The sequence below is a fragment of the Tinamus guttatus genome, unplaced genomic scaffold (genome assembly GCF_059628265.1).
Source record: "Tinamus guttatus ecotype Peru unplaced genomic scaffold, ASM5962826v1 Tinamus_guttatus_pri_ptg000004l, whole genome shotgun sequence".
Classification (NCBI taxonomy): Eukaryota; Metazoa; Chordata; class Aves; order Tinamiformes; family Tinamidae; genus Tinamus; species Tinamus guttatus.
In genome coordinates, this window is record NW_028288538.1 from 1340268 (window position 1) to 1365076 (window position 24809).

The 24809-nt window shown below is 43.4% G+C and overlaps 1 protein-coding gene across 1 annotated transcript in view; it reads right to left on the reverse strand.

Annotated features, from left to right (window-relative positions):
• The window catches only part of MAP2K5 (mitogen-activated protein kinase kinase 5), a 120302-nt gene that overhangs the window by 59510 nt on the left and 35983 nt on the right, over positions 1-24809 (reverse strand). Inside the window, exons 9-13 of the mRNA XM_088533961.1 lie at positions 20135-20174; positions 14866-14934; positions 14686-14767; positions 11729-11790; positions 5899-5947 (exon numbers count right to left, since the gene is read on the reverse strand). Coding sequence (XP_088390087.1) covers positions 5899-5947; positions 11729-11790; positions 14686-14767; positions 14866-14934; positions 20135-20174 — 302 coding nt within the window. The remainder of the gene's footprint in view (positions 1-5898; positions 5948-11728; positions 11791-14685; positions 14768-14865; positions 14935-20134; positions 20175-24809) is intronic.

Here is a 24809-nt window from a genome sequence, read left to right on the forward strand (position 1 = left end):
GGATGGACACAGTGCACTGAAGGATGGGGCTTGGAACTCAGAACGGTTTCGACAACTGGCGAAGCAAAATGAAAAAAAACACAATGACATTCAATTTCAAAATTCAACCAAAACGAAAGCACCACATTTAGGCAGAAATTAATCAACTGCATAAATACAGGATAAAACAGCTGCCTAGACAGATTATGGTATGAAGTGGAGAAGACAGAGGAGAGATGCTGGAAGTTTTCAAATACAGAAAAATCTGTTGCAGGAAACAGCAGGGAACGACCTGTGTTGAGATGATGAACAGGCCAAAACTTAACCAGCCAAAAGATAATAGGGAGAAAGAAAGGGTTTTTTTTTTTAAAGGGTTTTATAATTTAAAAAATAAATCCATTGCATACTGCAAAATTCACATGTGAATAAACTCCTAATGCTTAGCCCAAGTTTAGAGGGAGAAACGTGGAGCATCTTTCCCTTCCAGGGACGCCAGCTGGAAGGCAGGATGTGAGAGATGCAGCCTGGCTTAGACCTGGGAAGATTAGAGCCTAGTGGCTTTGCCTAATCGCTGCTTTCTTCTGTCATTCTGGATTAAAAGTAATAGCCTGTATCTCTGCCTTCTTTAAAAGTGAACACTAGTTGGGCGCAGATGGATGAAAGGCAACTAGGAAAGAACCTAATTTTGCTTATCATTAAGTTTGCCTTTGTTTAGCAGATGTTTTCTGGTACCACAGTAGCTTGCTTAATTTGTCTCTGTAATGTAAAAATGGATAACTTCAATTAACAAACTGATTAAATGCTTTCCTATAACTGAGGTAAAAAATCCAGTTTAAAAAAGAGGAAGCACTCAGTACTGTGTTATATAACTTAAGTGGTTTGTTAATTTTAAGCTCAGTATTAATACTACTAGGGTATTCTGAAATTTCTCCCTAACGCCAAAAGAAAAGTGTTTCACAAGGACCTTCATCAACTCACAGCATCAGTAAACTAAGTTTGGGTACTGTGATCTCAATTGCAATTTTAGGGATTCAATCTGGATGTAGCACTTCAGATTTTTTTTTAAACCTATCCCCTCCTCAGGTGCCAAAAAATATTGCTCCAGAGCAATCCACGCAAATACAAAATCCCTCACTGCCCAGAAACATTTTACGAATGCTGCTTCTGCATAAAACTTCAGGAAGACTCCCATATCCGCTCCTGGCAGCGCGGGAGCGGTGCCTTCCCTCTCCCTGGTGTCCAGTGACCTCCTTAGGTTTCTCCGGGCGCGCGGAGGCCGCGCGCTGCAGTAATCCTGTTTAAGGGCCTTTCTAAAAATATGAGAGCCAGGAGATCTACCCAGGTATCGTGTTTGCACGGGGTTCTTCTGAACAGCAGAGCGGGCACCGTTACCTACGCAGAAAATACTGTTGTTTTGCTCTGCAAATGCATTTTTTTGTGGTCCGAGTACTTTTAAAGGCCAAATGCAACATGACAGCGCTTGCTTCTAGCTGTAGAAGATATAACATAGTCAGTATTAACCAACCAAACTTGGTAAGCATTTTGGTGCATCAAGGAACTGGGTTCCTGGGAGCAGAACTGGATCAAGACCATCAGTTTTGGCTAATGCAAACGGCCAGAGTTTCCTTTTCCTCTCTATTACAAATATTTATTTGTCCTTGCAGCACCCATTTAAATAGTATCATAAGGGGAGGTTTTAACCTAGTATTTGCCATTCATTCCAGAGGTTACATATTGACTTCCTCAAGGAAAGAGGAACGAGACAATCCTAGACAAAAAAGCCACTTCAAAATCCTTCTCAAATTGAAAATGGGGAGAAAAATCACCCAATCAGTAAATTAGCCTTTTTGTTTTGCAAAGCACTTCAGTTAATGGGTTAAACATTTTTTTGTTTTTGGAAAACAAATGTGCATAAATAATGTTCTGCACCATCTGCTTGTGATTAATATTACTGTTTAGAAGTGAAAGAATTTAAACAAGAGCCAAAAGGGGTCATTATGCTCCCATTACCAGTGCTTGCTTAATACAAATGATTTGTATGAAGCATCATTATAGAGGATGAACAAGTTCTCTTTATGATATATCTGTCTAAGTCATTTCACCTCTCTGCAGATAAATGGGACCTCCAAAGCTCTTACTTACCAGTAAACAGAATTGTCAGAGGGTCGGCTTTTTGAACGCCAAACATTTCAGTCATCTTGTTTTATTGAAAAGCAAACAGATTAATGATTGTGGACAAAAAAGATTTATAAAAGGTGTCTCTTGACTTGTTCTGTCTTTTAAAAATATACAAATACAATGCACCAAGTTCAAGGAAGACAAGAGACACAAAAGCACAGTTTTAGCTGGGGACAGCGCATGGAACATTACTGTTGACAACAGCCAAGCAGCTGGAAGAATGGAAATATTTTCTTGCCATAATGACCTCATCAGCATGCTTTTTGCAGAGCCGTGATGTTTTGTTTAAAAGCTTAAGTGGCCCATGAATGTGTACACATGCATTTTTATAAATACATAACACCCTTTTACACACACACACCCTAGCAGTTTTGCTTGGGTCTTGTAGGTAGCACTAAGGCTGATTTTTTGCTAAGATACTAGAAAAGAAAAATGCAAGTAGAATGCTCTGAACATCTTTGGTGGAATCCACAGCAAACGAAGGCTCCCGCTGCACGGGCAGGGCCGTTCATCGTCCCTCTTTGCGCCTGGTCCTACCAACCTGCATTTCCTGCGTCAGGACCAAGGAGGAAGCCCGTGCGCTCCCGCTGGAGCATCCCTTGGGAAAGCCGCACCGGCACCAGGACCCCAGCCCCGCAAACAGCCTCCAACCTCGTTCCACCCCGAGGACACACGTTTGTATGAACTCACGCCTACCAACACAGACCAGCGCCGTTAAAGACGAGCGGGTAACGTTTATGTCATGCAATTCCTTTAATAAGGAGGTGTGAACAGAGAAAATAAATGTACCAGAGAAAACGTAGATGGTCTATACTTATTCTTGAACTTAACAGATTTTAGCTTGTCTTTACACAAACTTTGACTTTGTACATGATTAGAGTTGTTTAATTGCTAATTCCGTTTTAAATCTAAGTTAATTTCTCATTACCCTTCCATTTCTACCCCTTATCCTCTGGGGAAGAGAGCACACTTATCATTGGGACATTCTCACATCTTCCAAAGAAGTGGTGTAGGTGTTAATCTTTTGTTTATGTTTGATGTGGGTGTGATGACTACGACTACAGCGTTGCATTTATTAATATGCACGGCTATCACCTCATTAGTTGCAAGGTATGTTTTGAAGTTAAGCTGTAATATTTGCTGAAATGTCTGATCTGGAATAAAAGACTCGTTCATTGTTTGTTTCCTTTGCTTTAATCCATGATCTAGTCAGAAACTGCCGTTTGCTGCACTGTGTTACACAGCTTCTTCATGATGATTGCTATCACCACCAAGGAAATTCTTGACTTCTTCACCTGTAAGAGCTTCCTACCGGCCTGGTTTACATGTGTCAACAAGGAAGTCAGGGTTATTTCTTTTCCTTTGTCTCCTGATGCATTAAAGGCAGCAGACAGCTGAAGGAGATGACTGAGAAGCAGGCATCTCCCTTGCATTGCATTACTCTGTAGCCATCTCTAAGACAGAAAAGCAGGTCAGCAGTGTGTCCTGAAAAACCATCTCTTGGAGAAAAACAGCTGGACCTCAGGAGAAAAATTCTCCCCTCTGTGTCATTTACAGCACAGTTCTCAGCTTGGCCAAGTCAGCAACACACATCAAGGAGAGAGAAATCTAAATCAAAACAAGTTCCTCTGTTTTTCTTTAGACAATAGCAAGGCCCACACATAGTTCAGCAAAACTGACCTCCACTCTCCAGGCCAGGCAAAGGCGGCCGTCCAGGAGGGGAAGTCTCCACTTTACTGCAAAAGCAGAGATCAGCCCCTGGTTCTGGGCTCACAGCAGAGGAGCCGCACAGTGTCCTGCTGGAACAGCAATGGGGCTGCACCACAAGGCAATTCACTGCTCAAATCACCTCGAGCGGCCACAGCCTTTACTGAAAAGATCCAGAACAAAAGGAAATTCAAATCTGCTGCTCCTTCCTGGATGCCACAGAGGCTTGGAAGGACTGTGCAGTTTATTCAGAGAAATACCCAGCCAGGGATGTCCCAGCCACCTTTTCTTTTTATCAATATTTATTCTGGCAATTGCTGAGGCAGCTCAAGCACCTAGATTTTCGTCACTTTGCAGAGAGTAGATGAGCTGATAAATACTTCCATCTGAGAACATGCAAGCTAATAGGTGAAATGTTTAAACTCTCATCAGGAATGGGGCCTCTCTGCTAACCTCGGCCTGCACTGAGTTGGTCTGGATCTCTCTGTTCTTTTAATACAGTGACAGCCTTAGGTCAAACACATCAACAGCCCTAGCGTTTCACTCGCCCTCTAATCAGCGGCATCAAAGCCAGGTTCCTTCCCGATCCCTATTCCCTCCCTGGCCACAGTCCTCTCCCTCCAACCCAGACTAGACTATTCCCAGGTCCGAGGGCTCTCCCAGGCAGGACACACCGCGGGAGAGGGGACGAGGGGGAACTGAACGTAGGTGCCCCATGTCACAGCTCCTGCTCGGGCCATTGCACCGAGGACAGCCAGGATCTTCTGCTCCACAACAGCCTCATGCGCACGGCAGTACCAACACCCGGCCCGAGACTAAACTCCGAGCAGGGGCAGCGCCTCAGACACCTTCTGGTGCTGCCTATTAGCTAATGAGTATTCCTTCCTTCCTATTTCCTATTGAATTGCTCTTCCCCGTCAGGGCTCAGATCCCTGGATCCCTCTCCAGAGGTGCCCAGCTCCCACCATTGACCCTACAAGGACAGTGGCCACCCAAGCCGCGTAGTCCTGACCTCCTTTCCAGAACCCAGCTCCTACTCCGCACGCTCCAAGCACAGGCAGGCCACGGGAAATACTCTTTGCCTTAGCACGGACAATTTTACAACGTCCAATTTTCTCCTCGTCTCTCTACTACACACTTCTCCTTCAATCCCAAATGATGCCGGTTACTGCACTCTCCAACTGTGTGCATGGACTGAGCGAGCAGATGGGTTAAATTAAACAGGATAGTTAGCAGCATTAGGAACCAGAGCTGTTACTTGCAGACACTTGAGCAACATTATAAAATGTAATGAGTTCCCTTTTCCTGTTTTCTTTTCTTTTTTTTTCTTTTTTGGCAGCGGGGAGGTCCTTTGATCTTTAAGCAGCATTTTCTGCATTTTCCAAACCAATGCTTTTTTGAAAGTTCTAGCCCATACCGACCAACTTAGGATGATAGACAGATTCTTAACAAAATCTAACTGCACTAAAAATAAATAAAAAGATTTTTAAAAATACAAATTAATTTCAGGAAGGAGACTAAACATCAAAAATATGTTTGATGAACAACTGCTTTGGTATTTCAAGCAGGCTTAAAACTGTATTTCTTAATTATACATTGCCATTTCACAAGACATGATCCACAGTTTCAGGGATGAAACCTCTGGCAGTGCTTGCGGCTGTCATGGGAGATTTCCAAAACACATTAGCAATTTCACCTTATCTTCAATTCTTGACAGCATTCAAGCATCTGATTTGCCTTACAGATTTTGAAAGTTCTACTGGGCATCTCTTTGCAACCCTAAGCATCTAAATGTCTGTAAAATTAATCTCTGTCGCTTTAGTGTTCTGCCTGTAAGGGAGTAGAAAAGAGGTAATAAGAGAAAAGCACTGAAATATTTTATCAGGTGATCCGCTCTGAGGCTAATACATGAGGTTCACTCTGGATAGCTCCATCGGAACCAAACCAGGTCTTAGTATGGTCTCTGTCCTTGTAAAAAGGGTTGTTGAAGTAACATGGTAATTTGTTGGAAAACAGAAAACAGCTGTTACTCACCTCTGTGTAAAATCTTCAAGCTCCATAAGTACGTAAGGCCTTTCACAACCTGAATTCAAGAAGAAAGAACAACACAGGTTAAAGGTTCCAGCACCAAAAAAAGAGGAGACAGAAATGTCTGTTCTGGGGTGTAGTCACACAGTGACTAAAGACACTGGCCTTGGATGAGGAAGCTCCCTCTTCGGATCTCTCGTACACCTCATTATCTTAACTAACAGGTTATTTTCTTTAAGATCATCTTCCCTTCCACTTCCTTCTAGAGCTCAGCAAGCCCAAACTATCACTGACAAACGTGGCCAGGACGCACATTTCTGCAGAGCCGCCTCCAACACCCCGCGAGCTCTAGGGCAAACCACAACCAGGGAGACTGCACAAATAAAAGCTACTGAAAAAACAACCTAGCTGGTAAAATGATGTTATATTAAGAGTCATGTTTATGAAAAACAAACAAACAAAAAAAATTCCAGACATACAAAAAATACACCAAAATTATGGGCCACGGATGTAAACCTGCTGCTTGGGGCTTATATGATAGTAGGTTCCTTAGGGACATATGACAAAACTTCTTCCTAAATAAATAAAATATAATTTCCTAATAATAAAACAAACAAAAACCCTGCAAATTACTTCAGAACTACATTGGAGCACCTTATGTACGAGATACATTTTAATCAATGTTTGTACGACCTTGCTGTGGGCTCAGAAATACCTCTCAAACCAGAACCCCACAATACCTCCTTACACAGCGTACTTATTTCTCCTCCTGACCTAATAAGATCATCACCAAATTCGACTCTTACCCTACTTATTTTCCGAATCCAATACGACTATATTTATAACAAAGATTAAATAAGATATTCAGTCAACTACCTAACACAGCAGTTGGGTATTAAAAGTTATCATCTCTGCAGGTTTTGCTTCTATAAAGTAATTAAACCCCAACACCTTTCGCATTTAACATTTTTTCCCTAGATTTACTTTGTTCTAGCAGCCCCAAAGAACTAACAAGATTCAATCAGCACATTTGTCTTTCTGCTTGTTTTTACCCAAACCATCTCTGCTGCCTCAGCCATCTTCTCTAACAGAGCACATCTTTTTGCAAAGTTTCCATCTAAGACATGACGTTTCATTCATTTTCCTGAGTTCTCCCTGGGCATCTCCAGAACAACAAAGCATTTCCAAACGTTTGTAAAGTCAAGAGTTTTTCAGACATTACAATTACTACAGTTACACTCTTTTCATTGTATGAGTAGCCTGAAATGAAATCACTTCTGTTACAGTGATCAAGTAGAAGTGCTAAAAATATTATACAACAAGGGAACAGAGAGCATGGTAATTTTCAGCCTTCCTATTGGGTCAGAAACCCACTTTAAAATGTATTTTGTATCCAAGAACATAAGGGGAATCTGAATCTCTTTTGTGTACCAAATAATGATTCTGGATCTCCACTAAATTGCTCTAGCTGGCAATCCTCAGAGTTAAACTCAGTCAGATTACATGCCCCGTGGTGTGGCCGCGTTCACTTCCATGTTTCCGGAAGCGAAACAGGGGGATTCTACTCGCACAGCATCTCGACATGAGAAGAAAAAATGTATGTCAATGTGAAAATAAATAAGAGGCAAGCAACATCTTGGGTTTCCTCTAACAATAAAAATGATTTTCGGTGCAGTAAATTTATTTCATTATTAAATAACGAAAAACTACTTAAAATCTTCAGAAACATTGTAAAATTAATTTACTTTAAAAACAGTTATGCAGAGAAATAAAGCAAACTTTTGTTAGGGGAAAAAATAACAGATGTGAGTTATTAAACATCTTTACTATGGTGCTTGTGCTGGATAAGCAGCTATAAAAGACACAGTGTTAACCAAACTCTCCCATTCAGAATCTCTCAGAGTTTCTCCCCTTAAGCTGGGCTGCCAAACTGAGAATATGCACCCACAAGTGCCCCAAACAGCCTAACCTGATGCAAAGTGCTGTAAATGACCTACCTCAAATTTGCCTATTAGGGAAGGACACTAAGGATTAACCGTTCTTCTAGGATGGTGTAGGAACAGGGTACCTTTTGATTGAACATCTAGCAGGAATTATTGGTATTCAGTAAAGTAGGTTTTACAACAATGACTTGACAAAGCCTTGACACAAAAAGTACTTCTACCTGCTGTCAATCACTCACAGTCTTGACAGTTCAAGTGCACATCCTTTCAGGGAGAACTTCAATCAACATTAGCACTCAAAATACAGTGCACAATGTCACTGCTTCAGAAATTGAAGTGAAAATAAATGTGTGAAGTGGCAAGCAAAGGTAGGACAGATTTTATATTGACAGAACCAAACACACACAGGGTAGCATGAAAACAGGAGCAAATACGACATCACGTTGGGGTTCTCAAGATACACTTTTCCTTTGAAGAAAAAAAGCAGTAGCCCTTCACATATATAGAAATCACAACAGAAAGGTTCCCCTTCTTGTTGGGGATTCGTTTTGTGGATTTTGGGTGAACGTCAGGGATCTCTGCAGCTGCTCCACACGTGCCCCTCGCTGCCCAGGACCCAGCGCTTCTCCTCCCTGCTTCCTGGCGCTGCCTGGCTCCGTTTCCAGCGCTCTGCCCTGCAGCCCTGGGATACGCAAGCCAGAAGCTCCTCTTCCCGCTCCTCTTTGGATTCACATGAGAAAAACAGTTGTATTTGCTACTGTCTGATAACGTTTGATTGACCAAGTGCACAAAACACTCCTCTGGTCCCTACAAAGTGATGGGAGAGTCTGTCTGAAAGCGACTGTAGAGCAAAGGAGTGCAGTTTACAGCCGCTAAGCCGTGCACTGGGGGTGTTATTTGTATTTATAGCAGCCTGGAAGGCAGTGAGTGAGCAGAGCAGCCACAGAGCCCTGTCCTTTTGGCTGCAAAGGAAGAGATTTCAGGTAGATCAGTCCCAGCCTGTGAAGATCAAAGTGACCTTAAATGTAATTTAGCATTTAAGGCAGTGAGCGGAGCACGGGGCAGTGTACTGCCTTGTCTTTGTGCCACAGAGCAGATCTTGTTTTAGACCAGCTGCAATTTCCCAGTTTTGGTTGCTGTGAGCAGATAAGAGCTTTTAAAGGCTGGTAGTCCAGTGCTTTTTATGGGCTTACTTGTTTTCTTGTTGTAGGAATTTAAGAAAATCATCAAATCAGAGAGAGGGAAATGCTTGAACCCTGCTAAATGCCTAAGTATGCCTGCATCTTTTTCCTCTGGAAATGGTTTCACCTTAAAACTTCTACAAGTACAATAAAACGGGCTTCTAATTAACAGATGCTCAGGTCACACATTGAAGCTAAGCAGCTTCAATAGACTAATGCATTGTACGTGTCTCGGGAGAATAAAAGACAAATGACTGTGTGCACATGGCACAAGGAAGGTAGAAAGAAAATATATAGATAAAAAAACCTAATGCTTCCTCCAGACTACCAAAACTCCAGCTTTTGCCCACAGATTCCAGGCAAATTCTAGCTTTTGTTTCACATTCTCCTTCTTGTTAATATAGAAAAAAAATCCTTTGGGTACAAGGCGTTCAGGGCTGGGGTGGTGGTGTCCAGGGGCAGTGTCCCAGCCCACAGAATGGGCTCCTGGGCTCTACTGAAATGCCAGGCACCAAGAACAGGGCAGACATTTGGGGGAAACTTAAAGGAGCCACTGCTGCTGCCACTGATAAAATACAGAGGAAAACAAAGGCTTTTCTTGCCCCTTCCCACAGGCTCGCTGGGCTGGATGAGGGAAAAATGAGCACAGGAACCTGCCGGTGCCGGCTGGGCCTCTGCGCACCTTCTGTGAGGGGAAAACGAGGCAAAGGGGCGAGTTCCTCCTCTGAAGGCTCCTGCTCCTGCCTTCACCTCTCTCCTGACCCCTTCCCCGCACTGGGCATGGTACAGCTTGCTAAAGAAGCAAATATCCTAATGACAACAACAATCTGAGTATCAGCCCCCCGTCCATGTCAGGGAGTCATGTTCGCTAACTAACAGATGTGTAAAGGGGTCAGGCAGTAGGTGAGCAAAAATAAATATCAAGACATAAAAGCTGGGGCTGAAGCAGCACGGTTAGGGCTAAGTGAGAAATGGAGGGGGACATCTGCGCCAGGCCAAGGCGGGCGGCCTAGGGAGCACGGGAAGAGGTGACACGGGTGGACGATACTACAGAGATAAGAGTAGGTTAAGGCAGATGTAGTAAATATACAAAAAAGAAGTGAGATGGGGAAAAGGAAAGGGGAGAAACACCCACAGGCCAGTCCTGTATTACACAACACACACACCATTTAACGTCAGGAATATGAGGACATCGTCAGCGACTTATTCGTTACTCCGTAGGGAAGAGATGAAACGTTTTTGTTCTGAACTGGAGGTGAAAAGCATTCAAATTCCATAAGAAACTGCTAGGCTATATAATGAGCAGATTTGAAGCTACTTAGAGGAAACAGCATCAGAGAAGGATGTTCATCACCCTGGGCAGGCCACACAAATTAAGAGAAAGTAGAGCTGTGAATTACAATGAACAGAGACTAAATAGCTGCCTGTGTTGGATTAAAGGATTTAAATTGTCAGCTTGATGTATAATGAATGTGAAAACCCAGCACTTAATTAAATGGCACATGATAGAATAACTTTGTTATGCTTTAAACTGCTTAAGTTATCAAAGTATTCCTTATATTTAGCAATTGTTTAGCAGTCTCTCCCCAGTGAGATCTATTAAGACATTGGTCAATCACCCCGTGTTGAGTCACAGCACCAACTGAACAAGTTTTTCTCTCTTTTTGTTCCCCAAACTCAGTTTTCAATCCCAGCTAGTGAATTTCTAGAAGTCACTGAAGGCTGCTGAGACACGACCATGGATTACCAGGCGCTGGAAGGAGCCAACAGTCAACACTGCTACCAAACCCATCAGACATTTGGCACCGATGGCTCTTCTGGGACCACAGGCTAATTCAGTGTCCACCCCTGAAGTGTCTGTTGGGGTTTCCAGGCAGGCCTGGTCATGTATGAAGGGTCTGGGAGAGGGGCAAGAAAGTGGCTGGCACCCAGGCCAGCTTTGTCAGCCAATGTAAAAGCTTCAGCTTTCTACTAATTTGCCTGAAGATGTTCATCTATTGCAGGGTAAGTCAGAAAACATGCTCTACCACTGCATTTTCCTAACAAGGACTGACTGCGTTTTTCAACCTGAGAAGCAGAGCTAATTGAGCTACTTGTTTTGTGCAGAATAAGGTCAGTTAGACTGGAAATATCATGGGAGGATCAGCAGAAAGGGGCAGATGAGCAATCACTGTAAGGGCTAGGACGGGGCTTCTGAACTGCTTTTTAGACACTAGACAGCACAGGAGGACTTAAGAGGTACATAAGGGACACCAAGATGACTGCTCCATCCTAGAAAGGTTACTAGGAGGAAACACAGCTGCCTAGTTCTCCAGCAAATTCAGGTCTTTTGCTTATCCCAATAAATTAATCATGTCCTTTTATATTTCTTAAGCCTCTGGCAACTCACCTGTTGATGACTCAAATGGCTGAATTCCTTAAATTCCCATTTGGACACCTTTGCAACAGGCAGAGCAAGCACAGATTACGAAACCAATGGAGACCCCGAATGTTGGCCCGGGCAGATCCCAAGCTGTCCCAAAGCAGTGTCCCCATGCAGGCACAAGGTGTTTGGGAGGGTGTTAGACAGGAAGGACCCTTCCTTGTGCACAGACAAGGGGACAAGGACTCCAGCAATGATTCAGTGTCCCAAGTGGGCACCTGAGCACTTAAATCAGAGATGTGTTAAATGCACAACCAAATATTGAAAGACAAAAGCAAAGAAGTACTTACAGCTACTGCTATTCTCCCCAGGACATGTTCTGGAATTTTTCTATAAACATCCAAAGAACCCCCTGCAGGGACAAACAAAACGTGCTTAGGTAACACAAAATGAAATAGTGCCCTAGATTTGAAGTCACAAGGGTTTTCTAGGCCTTGGTTATTAATAAAAACACCATCAGTGATAGAACAATAACTGTGTCAGAAATAACTGTCCTTAAAAATCTACCAACCTCTCAACAAACACACAAAGCAGCTCTCTCTCCACCCACGTTAGTTTTGTTTGCAGCATTAACACCAAGATTCATTTTAGCAAACGCCCCAGTCACAGGATGAATCACTGAAACTGGAGAACTCAGAGCCCCCAGACTCAGCCTCACTTTCTTCCAAAGTCAACCGCAAAATGACAGTGGATTTCAAAATGGGAAGCATCCGAACCCTGTCCCAAAGCCCTGTCCTAGCGGTGCACGACACGTACAGAACACACACACCTGAGGACAGCTTCTTCCCACAGCTCAGAGCACAGGGAGGCTGTGGAGCTCTGGAGATGGAGCAGGAGCAGTTGCTCTCGGGCAAGGGGACAGTTTTTGTCAGCAGGCTCCAGCTGGGCCACATCGCACACGCACGGAGGTGGCACAGACACCCCCGGAGGACCGGGAAGGACCTTTGCCCATCTCTTTCACAGAGGACATGGGAAATTCAATTCAGTGTTAAAAAAAATGCAAATAATTAGGAGATGACCTGTCATTTTTATAAGGGAAAAAATATTTAGTGGATAAACATTGTGGACAAAGTCTCCAAACCCCACTACAAAAGGTAGCTGGGGTACCTCTTGCTACTTTTAATTGGAATTTGGCGGGTGCTCACCACTTCCAAGGAAAAGAGGCAACAGTGCATTTCACCATCTTGATTTCCAAGAACATCTTTATTATATATTACCCTTTATAGATAATAAAGGGGCAAAGATTAGTCATCTTCATTTCACACCTCTAAGATCAATAGGCAGGTAGCAGGGCCACCTCTGTGCTTTGGTATTTGCAAACTTCCCCTGTGAAAACCCCTAAGTCACAGTACCTCAAGAGAGGCAGACGGAAAACGCCAAGTTTAAGTCACAGATATCTGTCTGTGCCTAGGTATTTTAAGAAAGAAATACCTGGATTTTAAAAAATCATAAATACGATTTAATGGTACCTCTAGACAAACAGGATCAGGGGGGATTTCTGAAAGACTGGATTCAGAAACTACCAACTGGTCCACAAAGTCAAAAGGCCAAAAATCTGTCAATATTAGCACTTGTTCCTCTGCAGAAGTAGTTTTTTTTTTTTTTCTTCTTCCTTTAAACTTCACCTGCATCCTTGCCCATTGAAATTCAAGGTCTGAAAAAAAATTATTGGCAAGGTCCCTTTATTTGCATTTTGTTCTTCCTTTAAATGCCTGTTGTCGCTTTCTGCCAGAAGGAGTGCACAACATGAGGCAGAGCAGAGGTCATCTCCAGTATAATTTCAAGTAATTTCTGCATGGTCAGTAAACACCACCGGTGTGCAGCATCGTGAGAGATGCATGCCTTAAAGGCTTACAGGTTTTTCTAACAAGAACTCAGAACTGCAAGCATTTATGTCCATCATTTTAAAAAGTCTCTGAAGAGGAGCAGGTTTGGTGTGAGCAGCTGCTTTCCTACTACACGTGAGCACTGCTTAACAAACATTTGCAAGGCTGAGTGCATTGCAAGGAGAGAACACAGAAATGGTTAACACCGCACAGCGTGAGAGCACCGGAGAATTTGACTTGTAGGCTTTGCTGAATAAACGTAACACTGTCATCAAACTGGGGAAATAAGGGAAATCCAAGCGAATACTCATGCTTGGAAACTGGGCACAAAGATCACTGGAACAGAGACAGGAAATACAGAGAGAGAAAAACAGTAACAACAATAATAATAGACCACTTTTGATAAGGAGAAAACAAAACGTGCCCCCCTAAATTAAAGGGTTTTATTTATGTACTGGTAGAAACAAAGCGGCTACTCAACAACGCTCAACAGCTCATACTTGGTTTAGGGCTTCTTCCTGCCAGGGTGCCTTCCCTGCAAGGGAAATTACTTGCTAGATCCTTGCACCTTTGCTTGCAGCTTAGCTGAACCTTTGTGAAAGGTGCTGCCACGTAGGGAAATTCGGAAGAGCAACGGGGAATTGCCTGTTAAGGACAGCCCCAAGTTGAAACTCGATGTTGAAGCACGAGACACATGGGGACTGCAGCTGTCAGCAGCGCGACACTCTCCGAGCTGGTACACAGAGGGCAGCAACGATTATAAATCGCTTTAATAAGGACACTTCTCCTGTTTGAGGAGCCTTTTGTCCAGGAATGCCGCCCAGCACAAAATTTCAAAGCTGCGTCCCAATAAATCTCCATAAAGGCAGTAGCATTGGACCGCGAGGAGGGAGACACTCCTGGTCTGCAGGAGTCTCACACGGGCAGGAACACGGGAAGACTCGACAAGAAACCAAGTGCAGCACAGCTAAACAGCTGCGGTGGAAAATGATTCCTTATCTTGCAATTAAGAACCGATTTCCACCGAAAACACACAGGACTTTGGGTTAATAGATTTCTTTAAAAGAAAATCTGTTTTGGCTATCAAAACATTAAAAGTGAGGAACAGCTGTTTTGTCAGCGAGGACAGATTGTATGGAAAACTCAAATATCAAACCACAAATTAAGCTAGCATTTATTTCTGTTCTATTTACATTTTCAATAAAATGAAATTACATTCAGGAAAATACAGCATACCCCAGCATATATACAACCCCAACACTAGACTGTTTTTGAAACACTACTGGCAAAACTATTAATATTTTACTTTATACTTCAAAGCCATATTATTGCATGCGGCTGCATCCAGGAAGTGCACATCTTTACACGATTTTCCCATTTACATTTGCAGCAATTAAAAGCACACTAGATACACAACTCACCATCCATGAACTCTGTACACAATGAAATTCTGTTTTCTACAAAAAAAGCACCATAAAATCCTATGATATATGATGAGTCACACTGAAAAAAGAAAGGAAAAAAAGAAACCCATTTTAAATTTTTCTGCATAAGCAGAAGGATTATAAGCAAGCATAATTTAAATAAGAAAAAACAAATACCTTGTAAAGAATTTCCAACTCTGACATAATCTGTTTCTGGAGCTCCAGTGTTATATCTAAGGGTATGACCTAAAATATAAACATTGGACGCATGGTCAGCTCTGACATAAAAAGGAAGTGAACAATTCAAAGTAAAAACTGAAAACTCGTATATTCATTATGTGAGAAAAAAAGACAGGAGGAGTAAGTGAAAGGGAGATCATAGAATCATAGAATCATAGAATGCTTAGGGTTGGAAGGGACCTCTAGAGATCATCTAGTCCAACCCCCCTGCATACGCAGGGACACCTAAAGCACGTGGCACAGGACTGCATCCAAGCGGGTTTTGAAGATCTCCAGAGAAGGAGACTCCACAACCTCTCTGGGCAGCCTGTTCCAGTGCTCTGTCACCCTCACTGTTAAGAAATTTTTCCTTAAGTTCCTATGGAATTTTTGATGTTTCAGTTTCCGGCCATTTCCTCTAGTCCTATCAGTGGCCACCACTGAAAAGAGACCATGACCGTCCTCTGCACTCCCTCCCTTGAGGTATTTATATACACTGATTAGATCCCCTCTCAGCCTTCTCTTCTCCAGGCTGAACAGGCCCAGCTCCCTCAGCCTCTCCTCATAGGGCAGATGTTCCAGGCCCCTGATCATCCTTGTAGCCCTGCGCTGGACTCTCTCCAGCAGCTCCACATCCCTCTTGTACTGTGGAGCCCAGAACTGGACACAGTACTCCAGATGCGGCCTCACCAGGGCTGAGTAGAGGGGCAGGATCACCTCCCTCGACCTGCTAGAGATGCTCTTCTTAATGCAGCCCAGGATCCCATTGGCCTTTTTGGCCACGAGGGCACACTGCTGCCTCATGGTCAACTTGTCGTCCACCATGACACCCAGGTCTTTCTCCGCAGAGCTGCTCTCCACAAGCTCGGTCCCCAGCCTGTACTGGTGTCTGGGGTTATTCCTCCCCAGGTGCAGGACCTTGCACTTGGCCTTGTTGAATTGCATGAGGTTTTTCACCGCCCAGTTGTCCAGTCTGTCCAGGTCCCTCTGGATGGCAGCACAGCCCTCTGGGGTATCGGCTACTCCTCCCAGTTTGGTATCATCAGCAAACTTGCTGAGGGAGCAAGAGGAGATCTTAACAGAGCTATTGGCAAAGGAAGGAATCAAATTCTCCAAGTCAAATGCCTCCAAGGAAGGAGACAGTTGCTAAAAGCCCAGCATTAGCAGTGCCTAAACCAACATTTTTTACAAAGCTCTCCCTTCCTTTCCTTGAGGATCCGTCCCAGCTTTGTGGGGATGGCAGGGCCAGCCCTTCCCGGGGAGGCTGCTGTGGATGGTTTGGGTTTCCTTATTGCACTTAGGGCACTGAAAGCAGCATCTGAATGTCTTGGTGGCCTGACGGAGTGGCAGCAGCCAAGCACCAAGCCCCAGCGCTGCAGCATTCCATGGACAGGCTCCCGCCAAGGATCCCGCTTCCGACAGAAGCAGGATTCCTAAAGCTGCAGGTGTATTGCCAAGCACTAAAAGGGCAAAAAAGGGATTCCCCAATATACTGTGACGTGGTCAGGCTCCGGGTGGAACGTGGACTCTCCACGCGTCCTGTACCGTGATGATTTGAACACTTAGACGCTTTTCTTGACCACTGCGATAGCATCTAAGTAATCGCAGTCAGCAAAAAGGACTCGCAGTGCATTTTTCCCAGACTGAGTCTTCTACCATTCAATACTTTATAGTTAAATACTGCAAAGGAAAACACAGTAGATTTGCAGAATTAACAGACTCCATTATTATAGGCCTCACACATTGCTGATGAAGCAAGATACAGAGAGCCCACCTCTAAACGTATATTTTACAGTATCAAAATCTGTCTAAGAGTAAAAAGGATAACCCATTTCTATCAGGAGTTTCCTTTAGGGTTATTTATAAAAGCTGTCACTAAACTAAATTGTGACCGTAACACAGGGCTGCCAAGAAACATTTAGCAAGCTTGTCTAGATCAATAATCATTTGCCAACAATATTCACTTACATTTTTTCCAGCATGAAAAACTTAAAAAATAATTTGCTGGAACACTATCAGTTTTACCCATTAAAGTATTACCAGGACTTAATCTTGTCAGCAGAATAAAATTTAATTTTGCTTCACCCGATTCTTTTTGCTTTGAGAAATCTCCCAGCCTCATTCACTGTCAAGGCCTCCCCAGCCTAAGCCAGGACTAACTAAGCAAGATCAGTGTCAAGCCGGGGACTGATGGCCACTCAACCAAGCCCGGGCATGAGGAAAGGTCTCTAGCTGGTTTCATTGGTTATAATTACATGGAGATCCTGCATTCGCAGGGAGGATACCCTGGAAAGGCAGGATTCCCTCCTCTTGCCTGAGCCCTGCACCTTACAGCATCCCAAGCCTTCATTAGTGGAACCTCACTTGGGTTTCCAAAAGCAACGCACCAGTTTTGCTGCAACTCTGTGGTGAGCACACAGCACCATAAGTTACCTTAGGGGAAGCCACTGGCTCGGTTTCCCTGCAGAACTGGTCTACAGAAGTGGTTTACTCCATCCCAACGGATGTGGCTTGTGTGACTCGCCACACAAATGAGACACTCCTCATGTAAAGGTTAGAGAACCTTGTGTTACTGCACTGAAACGGGGCTGAGGGAGGTGGGGGGAACCTACCCAGCTCTGTCTTCACACACCTGTAATTCTCATGCTTAGCTCTTTTGGACAACGTTTCCAACAATATTAAGAAGAGGAGGTTCGAAGTTTCCAAGAATATTAAGAGGAGGTGGTTCACGTGCAGGAAGCACCTTCCAAGCATGAGTGAGCTACCGCTGTGAACACTGTGTGAAACAGTGTTGAGAAGGAGACTCCTCAGTCCTACCGCTACCAGGAAAGCAGCAACAAATAAGGGGGTGGCTAAAACCTCCACAACTGTAACTGAGGTGAGCAAAACAGATTCAATATCAGATGATAAGTTTTCTGAAACAGCACCTTTAGGAAGAAGAGTCTAGCAAGCAAAGGAACAACTGAGATTCTCGTGGAATTGCGAGCAGACAAGTGAAACTGAATTCATCAAGCATAAAATGCCTTGCTGTGAACTCGCAGAGCACTGATCGACACACGCGGGAGCGGAATTTGTTAACGAGTTTGCGCTGGAGCTGCGAACACGGGGCCGGTGGAGGGAAGAGCCGAGCGAGCCGGCCCGGGGCAGCGCGGAGCTCCGAGCTCTGCCGCCAGCCTGGCTGCTCCCTGGACGTGGATGCGCTTGGAGAGCCCGGATAAACGGGAGCTCAGCTCTGGCATCCCACCAGGGCCTCGGGTGCCTGTACTTATTTCAAGATTAGTTGAAACGGTCCCCCCTCCCCAGCTGATAGAGCTGGAGATGGGTATTAGAAAATGAGGTCACCGTAACTCGTTTTATTGAAACGGCAGGGCAGGCCTCTGGAATTTCGCAGGGGACAGCGAGCTCTCCTGTTTATTTTCCTCACTTCTGTGAGGTAAAGGAGTGGAACTAGTGCCATTTGCTGGGTGTAAATGGGCACACAGAGCTGCCTCACCCCCAACACCTGGCTCTGCCCAAGCTACAAACTGAACTCGCACCTCCCTAAGGGCTTGGATCCCAAACCACAAGTTTCCTTCACAAGAGGATAGAGCACTACAGTAGAGTCAGCTGAGCCTAAACCTCAAGCTCCTGCCTAAAATAAAGCAACCTTGAAAACACTTAGCACGTTACAACATAAATGAACTTAAAATACCTAACATTTCAAGGGAAAAAGGGTTAATTTTTAAAAGGAGAATACCTGAACATATTTCCTCTGCTCTCCGCTACACCTCCAGGACAAATAAGGATGAGTTGTCAAGTTAAATACAAGCAGTCAAGTGACTGAATTATAATTTACTCTGTGCTCAATTTAAATTAGTGTGAGGCTATTAAAATATACAGTATAAATACGGCAATTCATCACAAGCTGTCATGGATGACTTCATCTATTTGCTGGAGTGGCATACGTTCCACTAAAGGGAACGAGAGCAAAATCACAGGTCAAATTAAGCTGCTATTCTGTTTTAATTCACTTATTTAATCTGTGGCGACATAATTGTCTTTTACAGTATGTACAACTCAAAGGAAATTTGGGAGTATTACAGTCAGTATACAAATGATTAATCAAATGGTCCATTTAAATGCTAGTTTAAGAGCTGGAGAAACTAAAAGCAGTTGAAGAATGGCAATCAGTCAGTGTACACTCAAAGCTACCATTGCTCTTTTGGACTTTTTCCTTCAATTAGACACAAAAGTTACATTAGAAAATCAATTAAATCCTCTCAATGTTATCTAGCTGTAAAGCTTATGTAAAATATGCAATGATGTAGCCAGTTTCGTCTATAATACAGGTACCGCAGTTTACTTTGCACAGCAAAGATGTTACTACCAGCCCTAAGCATTTTAATCAACAGGTTTGCAGAATGTTATCTTGCCCTATGAAATCAGTATGTTATTAACTATATACTTATGCTTATCTCTGCTTTTTCACAGATCCTTTATTCCAAGACATCCCCGTTAGCATGCTAATCCTCTGTCAGGATAACCGATCCCTGCGACGACCTTGTCCCGATGCAGGAATCGAGGTTTTGCCATTAGTTTAACAGATTTAACCGCACTTCAGAGAAGACTTTTATTCATCTGAGCATAGCCAGGCTTCAGTACACACCTTCATCCAAAATTATGAGGAATGTTAACATGAAAAATAAAATTTTGGTCTGATAAAGATACACCATGAAAGGAAAGAACACTAAAATAAATGAATAAGCCTGCTGAAACAGCAAAATCTTCTAGGAAGACAGAATACTCTCAAAGAAATTGGGGAAATTCTCCTTATTTGGAAATGAGGTCAGAGAGGCTACTCAAGGACGTGCCCTTGGGGACACCTGTGCCAAGGGTGACATCCCGGGACCTTCCTGCCCAGCGGCAGCCCCGGCTGTGCTGCTGATCCCATCGGGAAGAGCCGCAGCCGGGTGGATGCCCTGGGATATCCTGGAGGGAGGACGTGCCGGGCCTTGCGCCCCGGGCTGGAATAACTGCGCACCCCGGCGTGGAATTCCGGGACCTCGGGGGTCATTTGGACTTACTGGATCTATGTTTTGTTGCTTTCCTGCATATACAATGTGGACCTTAATGCAGTAAAACAAACTGAGATCCAACAATCATAAAAAAAGGAGAGGAAAGAAACAGAGGTCAAGATAGAATGGAGAGAAAGGAGAGAGAGAGAGAGAAAATTACTGTAATATCTTACCTTTACTGCTAGAATTTTTCCACTAGGGACATGATATGCTCTGCATGAGGGGAAAAAATTAAATAACTTGAGATCATATAAAATTACCTCTATACATATGTGCAGCACGTATATACTAATTTCACAGAAAAATGACTTAGAGCTAATACATCATACTCGAAACCAATTGTCACATAGCACTTCATGAAAAACTTTGACTACAACAATTGACCAAAAGAATATATTCCAAATGGAACTTTCGAGCAGATATTTTTACATCTGCAAGCATTTAAAAACAAAACGAATACTCTTTAAAGAATTTTATATAGCATAACAACAATCTTGAATGTATCCGCTTTCAAAATTCCTTTCAGTGCAGTGAAGTTATGATAAAAACCTTATTCATAGTCTCATAAAATAGTCTTTCTTGCTGAAGCCTGCTAATCCTAAGGGTATTCTCAGTGGTATGGCAGTGAGAGGCACAACTGCACCAATTAAAGTGGAGTAAAACAGGCGATGACTGATTCTTTATCATAATCTAAGGACCTGAAGAAAGTACAAGTGGAATGAGCAATCTGCATTTGTATCTAAGAGTAGCATGTGTGTATACAGGGTTAGAATGAGTTACTGTTAATGTGAACATGTACTCAAAATGAACTCCCACAATAATTCAAGAACAGTTTGTCTTGATTTATGTTGAAGAATGTTCATAATTGGCTTTTTAACAATGAATTGTATATTCCTAACCATAAGCTTCTAGGAAAATAAAAAGGTATGAGAAAAAAAAGTCCTACTAAAAATTCAATGTAATTTTGCATAAAAACAAAACCATTAAAGGTTTTCCTCTTCACTAGTTTTATTGTTTCATACTGATTTATGACATTACACACAGTAATATCATATACATAGAACTAACTTTAAAGATTTATAATATTTTAGCAGTATATACCTCTAGCAATTACTACTGAAGAGGAAAAGCTTTAATAGCTTTATTCTTATCCAAAATTATATGTAGTACAGAGCAAGACTGTTGTTTACTCTTATACAACCCTGAGTGCTTATATAATTTCATTAAGACCTTGGGAGTTTCCAAATCCTTACCTTCATTTAATAACTTACGGATAAGCGTTTATGAAAACAAGCAGCACTAGCTTTTAGAAACCAATGTCGTTTGAGAGAAAAAAATATTTATGTAAATCTCCCTACGCTCCCCCAAATCACTGTTATTTTAATGCCAGTGTAACGTGCAAAAAGCAGATACCCATCAGATGAAGCGGTAAGTGACAGCCTGGTAGCTGAGCACATAATCACGGAATCCAAAGGAGCAAACGAAGGGCTGTAACTAGGGATGACTCAACAGTGGCAAAACATTATGGACTTAAGATCAGCAAAATGATAAGCAAAGGAACAGGTTGAGATAGCATGCTGAATGTCTGTTAGCTTAATATGTACTGGGCTGGACAGTTTGGCAACTTAATTAGCTTGTCAAGAAAGCTGATCCTTTTTCCATACGAGAGATCTCCTGTTTCCAAGTGAATTAAAAGGGAAGACTTGATTATTTAATTATGATGCACGCTAATTCATCCGTGGAAGTTTGGGTTAAATTTCCAGCAGAGGGCAGATACCTGGTTTGGTTTACAGAGCATTGACAGTACCAATTTAACATTTAATTATCCCTGCGAATTGGATCACAAAGGAGATACCGTGCCCATGGGTACGGCGTGTCCACCGGCTTTGCAAATGCCACATTACCTGGGACAGGGGGAATCTGTTTACTCTGGGCTCACAGGGCATCTCAGCTGTCCTGACCTTCCCCAACACAATAACTGTAAAGTGATTAATAAAGTTTGAATAGGAGCTTTGGTTACACCAAAAGACAACCGTACACCTCTGTAGTGTTTTAATTAACAGCTAACACTTCAAATTAGTCTGTATTTGCTGCAGTAATTACCTGTTCCAATGAGTGTGTAGGGAAAACGTTTTTGTTAGATATTATGTAGAACTGTAAGTTGGAATTGATCATTCTGGTTACAGTCAGCGCCGCTGAAGCCTGAAGATTTTACACCTTCACGTATCTTCAGAAGGATAAACTAAAAAGAATCCCACAAAATAACGTGCCTGGTATGAAGAAATACCTATTTTTAGTGCATCCATCAGTAAGCCTTTGGATGACAACATGGAGATCAGACTAATATTCATACTTTAGTAGTAACCTGGGGCTCAACTCGAGCGTTTTGTCTCAACACATTTCTGTGTCTCCCCCCGCCAAGCAGATTCGTCCATCTAGAACCAGGTCATCAGACCATGCAAAGCAGCAAATGCAACAGCTCCTCCGCAACGCTGTGCGTTTCAGCGAGCACAAACTGAAAATCATCCAGGATGGCAGGCAAATGATACCGCCTAATGGACACAGATCCGACAGCAACCTCCCTTCCTAGGAATATATTTGAGTAGTGCCTAACAGTCAAGGCAAGTGGATGTCAAAGGCAAGTGAAAACACTTGCTAAATAGCTGCTGAGCAACGTGAAAGACAAAAAAGAGAAGAGAAATTTAATGCATTGAATAATTTGCACTCTGCACCTGTAATGCGCACATTCAGACCGATTTCTCAGTTGGCTTCTGGCCTTGGGATAACATTCCTCTATGCACATCCGCTTGACTCCTGATGCATTAGCAGAAGCAGCTGAATTTGGCCCCTAACCAAATGAACACCCCAGACAAATAACTCTTTTCCTAGCTTTCACAGAGGAAGGAAAAAGTCTTGGGAGAAGGAGAGAGTAGAAGTAGCAATTTTGAGACCGCCCCAGAGGAGAAGCTTTCCAGGCTCCATCCTCAAAGGGAGGGTGGCAGAAAGCTGCGGGTTCAGGGCAGAAAGGGAGCAGGAATCTGGAGGGCAGGGAGTTTTGCGGGGCCGCAGAGGCCACCAGGGCTTCCAAGCAAGTCCCACGGGGTTGTGCAGCGCCCAAGAGCCGCCCGGCAGGAACCATGGACATTCCCTTTTCCAGACGTTCTTCCAGCAGAAGAGCAAGGCAGGCGATTCAAAGGCGCAGCCCATGGCGCAGGTAAAAAGCTTTCGACAACTGCGTATTTTGAAACACCCCCGTTGGGAAAGAAATGTAAATGTCTTCGCTCACATTCCCGTTAGAGTTCATTATTCTGAGCCCTCTCCATCCATTACAATGAGCAGCTTCTAAGGAAGACTGGCACAGTTGAGTCAAATATTTTATTAACCTTGACTACTAAGCACATCCCTAGACACGTAAAGCCCAGAGGGACCCATGCAAGCCAAGTCCTTCAGCATAACTTTGTTCTGAAAATCAAGGAGTCTCCCTGCAGGGAACACTGCAGTAGCAGCTTGCCCAGCTCAGGGGCAAAATCCCCGCTATTTTTGCGGAATAGGAAAGGCAGTGGGAGCAGGAGTGCACTGTACCTGAACAGAGCCCTGCAGACAAGCTGCAGAAGGCTTCCCATGGACTCTGGAGCATCCCTCGGGCTCCAGAGCGCCCTGGGAAACCAGAACGGGGCTTGGGGGGACCACCAACTCCTCTCCTTCCCCTTCCCCTCTCCCAAAAGGGCTTCTACACAAAAGCAAACTGAAAAAGATCCATTTGTCAAAAGCAGGTGGTGGTTATTTTCAGAAAACCAAAAAGCAAAGTGACAGCAGCTGAATTCCCTGCTGCTTTGTTCCTCTTGAGGTCTACAGCAAAGAAAACCAGAGAAGTGTCAGATGGTTTAGCTCAATCCTGTTTATAAAATAAAACTCAGCTCATCCTCATTTTTATGCTAACAACTTCACACACAAGTATGTGTAGAGGAACTAAGTCTCCATAGCAGTCGTATGCTATACTTCAGAAGAGCACAGACATAGAGCATGCACAAGCTTCTTAATAACAAGAGTGGAGATGTCAAACGCTCTCTCCTTCTTTTAACTTGCTAAGCCTAACTATTTCATATTCACCCTGTGAGAAATTTTACGGAAAAGTGCTTGGGAAGGTGCATTACCTGCTGTGACTGACTTCTGCCAGGACAAGCAAAGAAATTCAAGCTCAGGTTTCAATATACACCACTAGAGAGGGAAGCTGCAACGTTCAGTTTACTCTCATTTATAATCCCAAAGCATCTGCCCACGTATTAGTGGGTTTAAGGACGATCACATCAGAAGCGCAGACCAAGTAGGCAAAGATCCTTGAGCTTCTTCAAACAGCTTTTCCTAAAATATACAAAACCTTCAACTACAAATAAATAGTTTAATGCTCTCAAAAAAAAAACTAAACAAAACTATGATTTTCTCTTCCTAGAGGCAACGATTCATTAGGATTATTTTATTATATTACAAAGGGACTTACTAATGCTGTTACAAAATTGCATCGAAGGAGCCTGCAACAGCCTAGAAGATCCTACTTCCCATCCATCTGTTTGCTCTGGCCACTAAATATATTTTCTATTTTTCCCAATAGCCATGGAAACAATTTCTAATCAATGAGATACTCCTTTTGGCAAGACCAAATGATTCAAGGGAAAGCCATGACCTGTCTGCAGTGCCAATGAGTCAGCCCCTTCCCTTCCTGCAAATATGACCGACATCAGCAAATGTGACAAAATGATGCAGTGACAGTGCTGGACGTTAGCGAGGGGCTGCCGAGGAGCCGGGGACAGCGTTCCCTGCCGGAACGCACGGCCAACGCCACCACCTCCC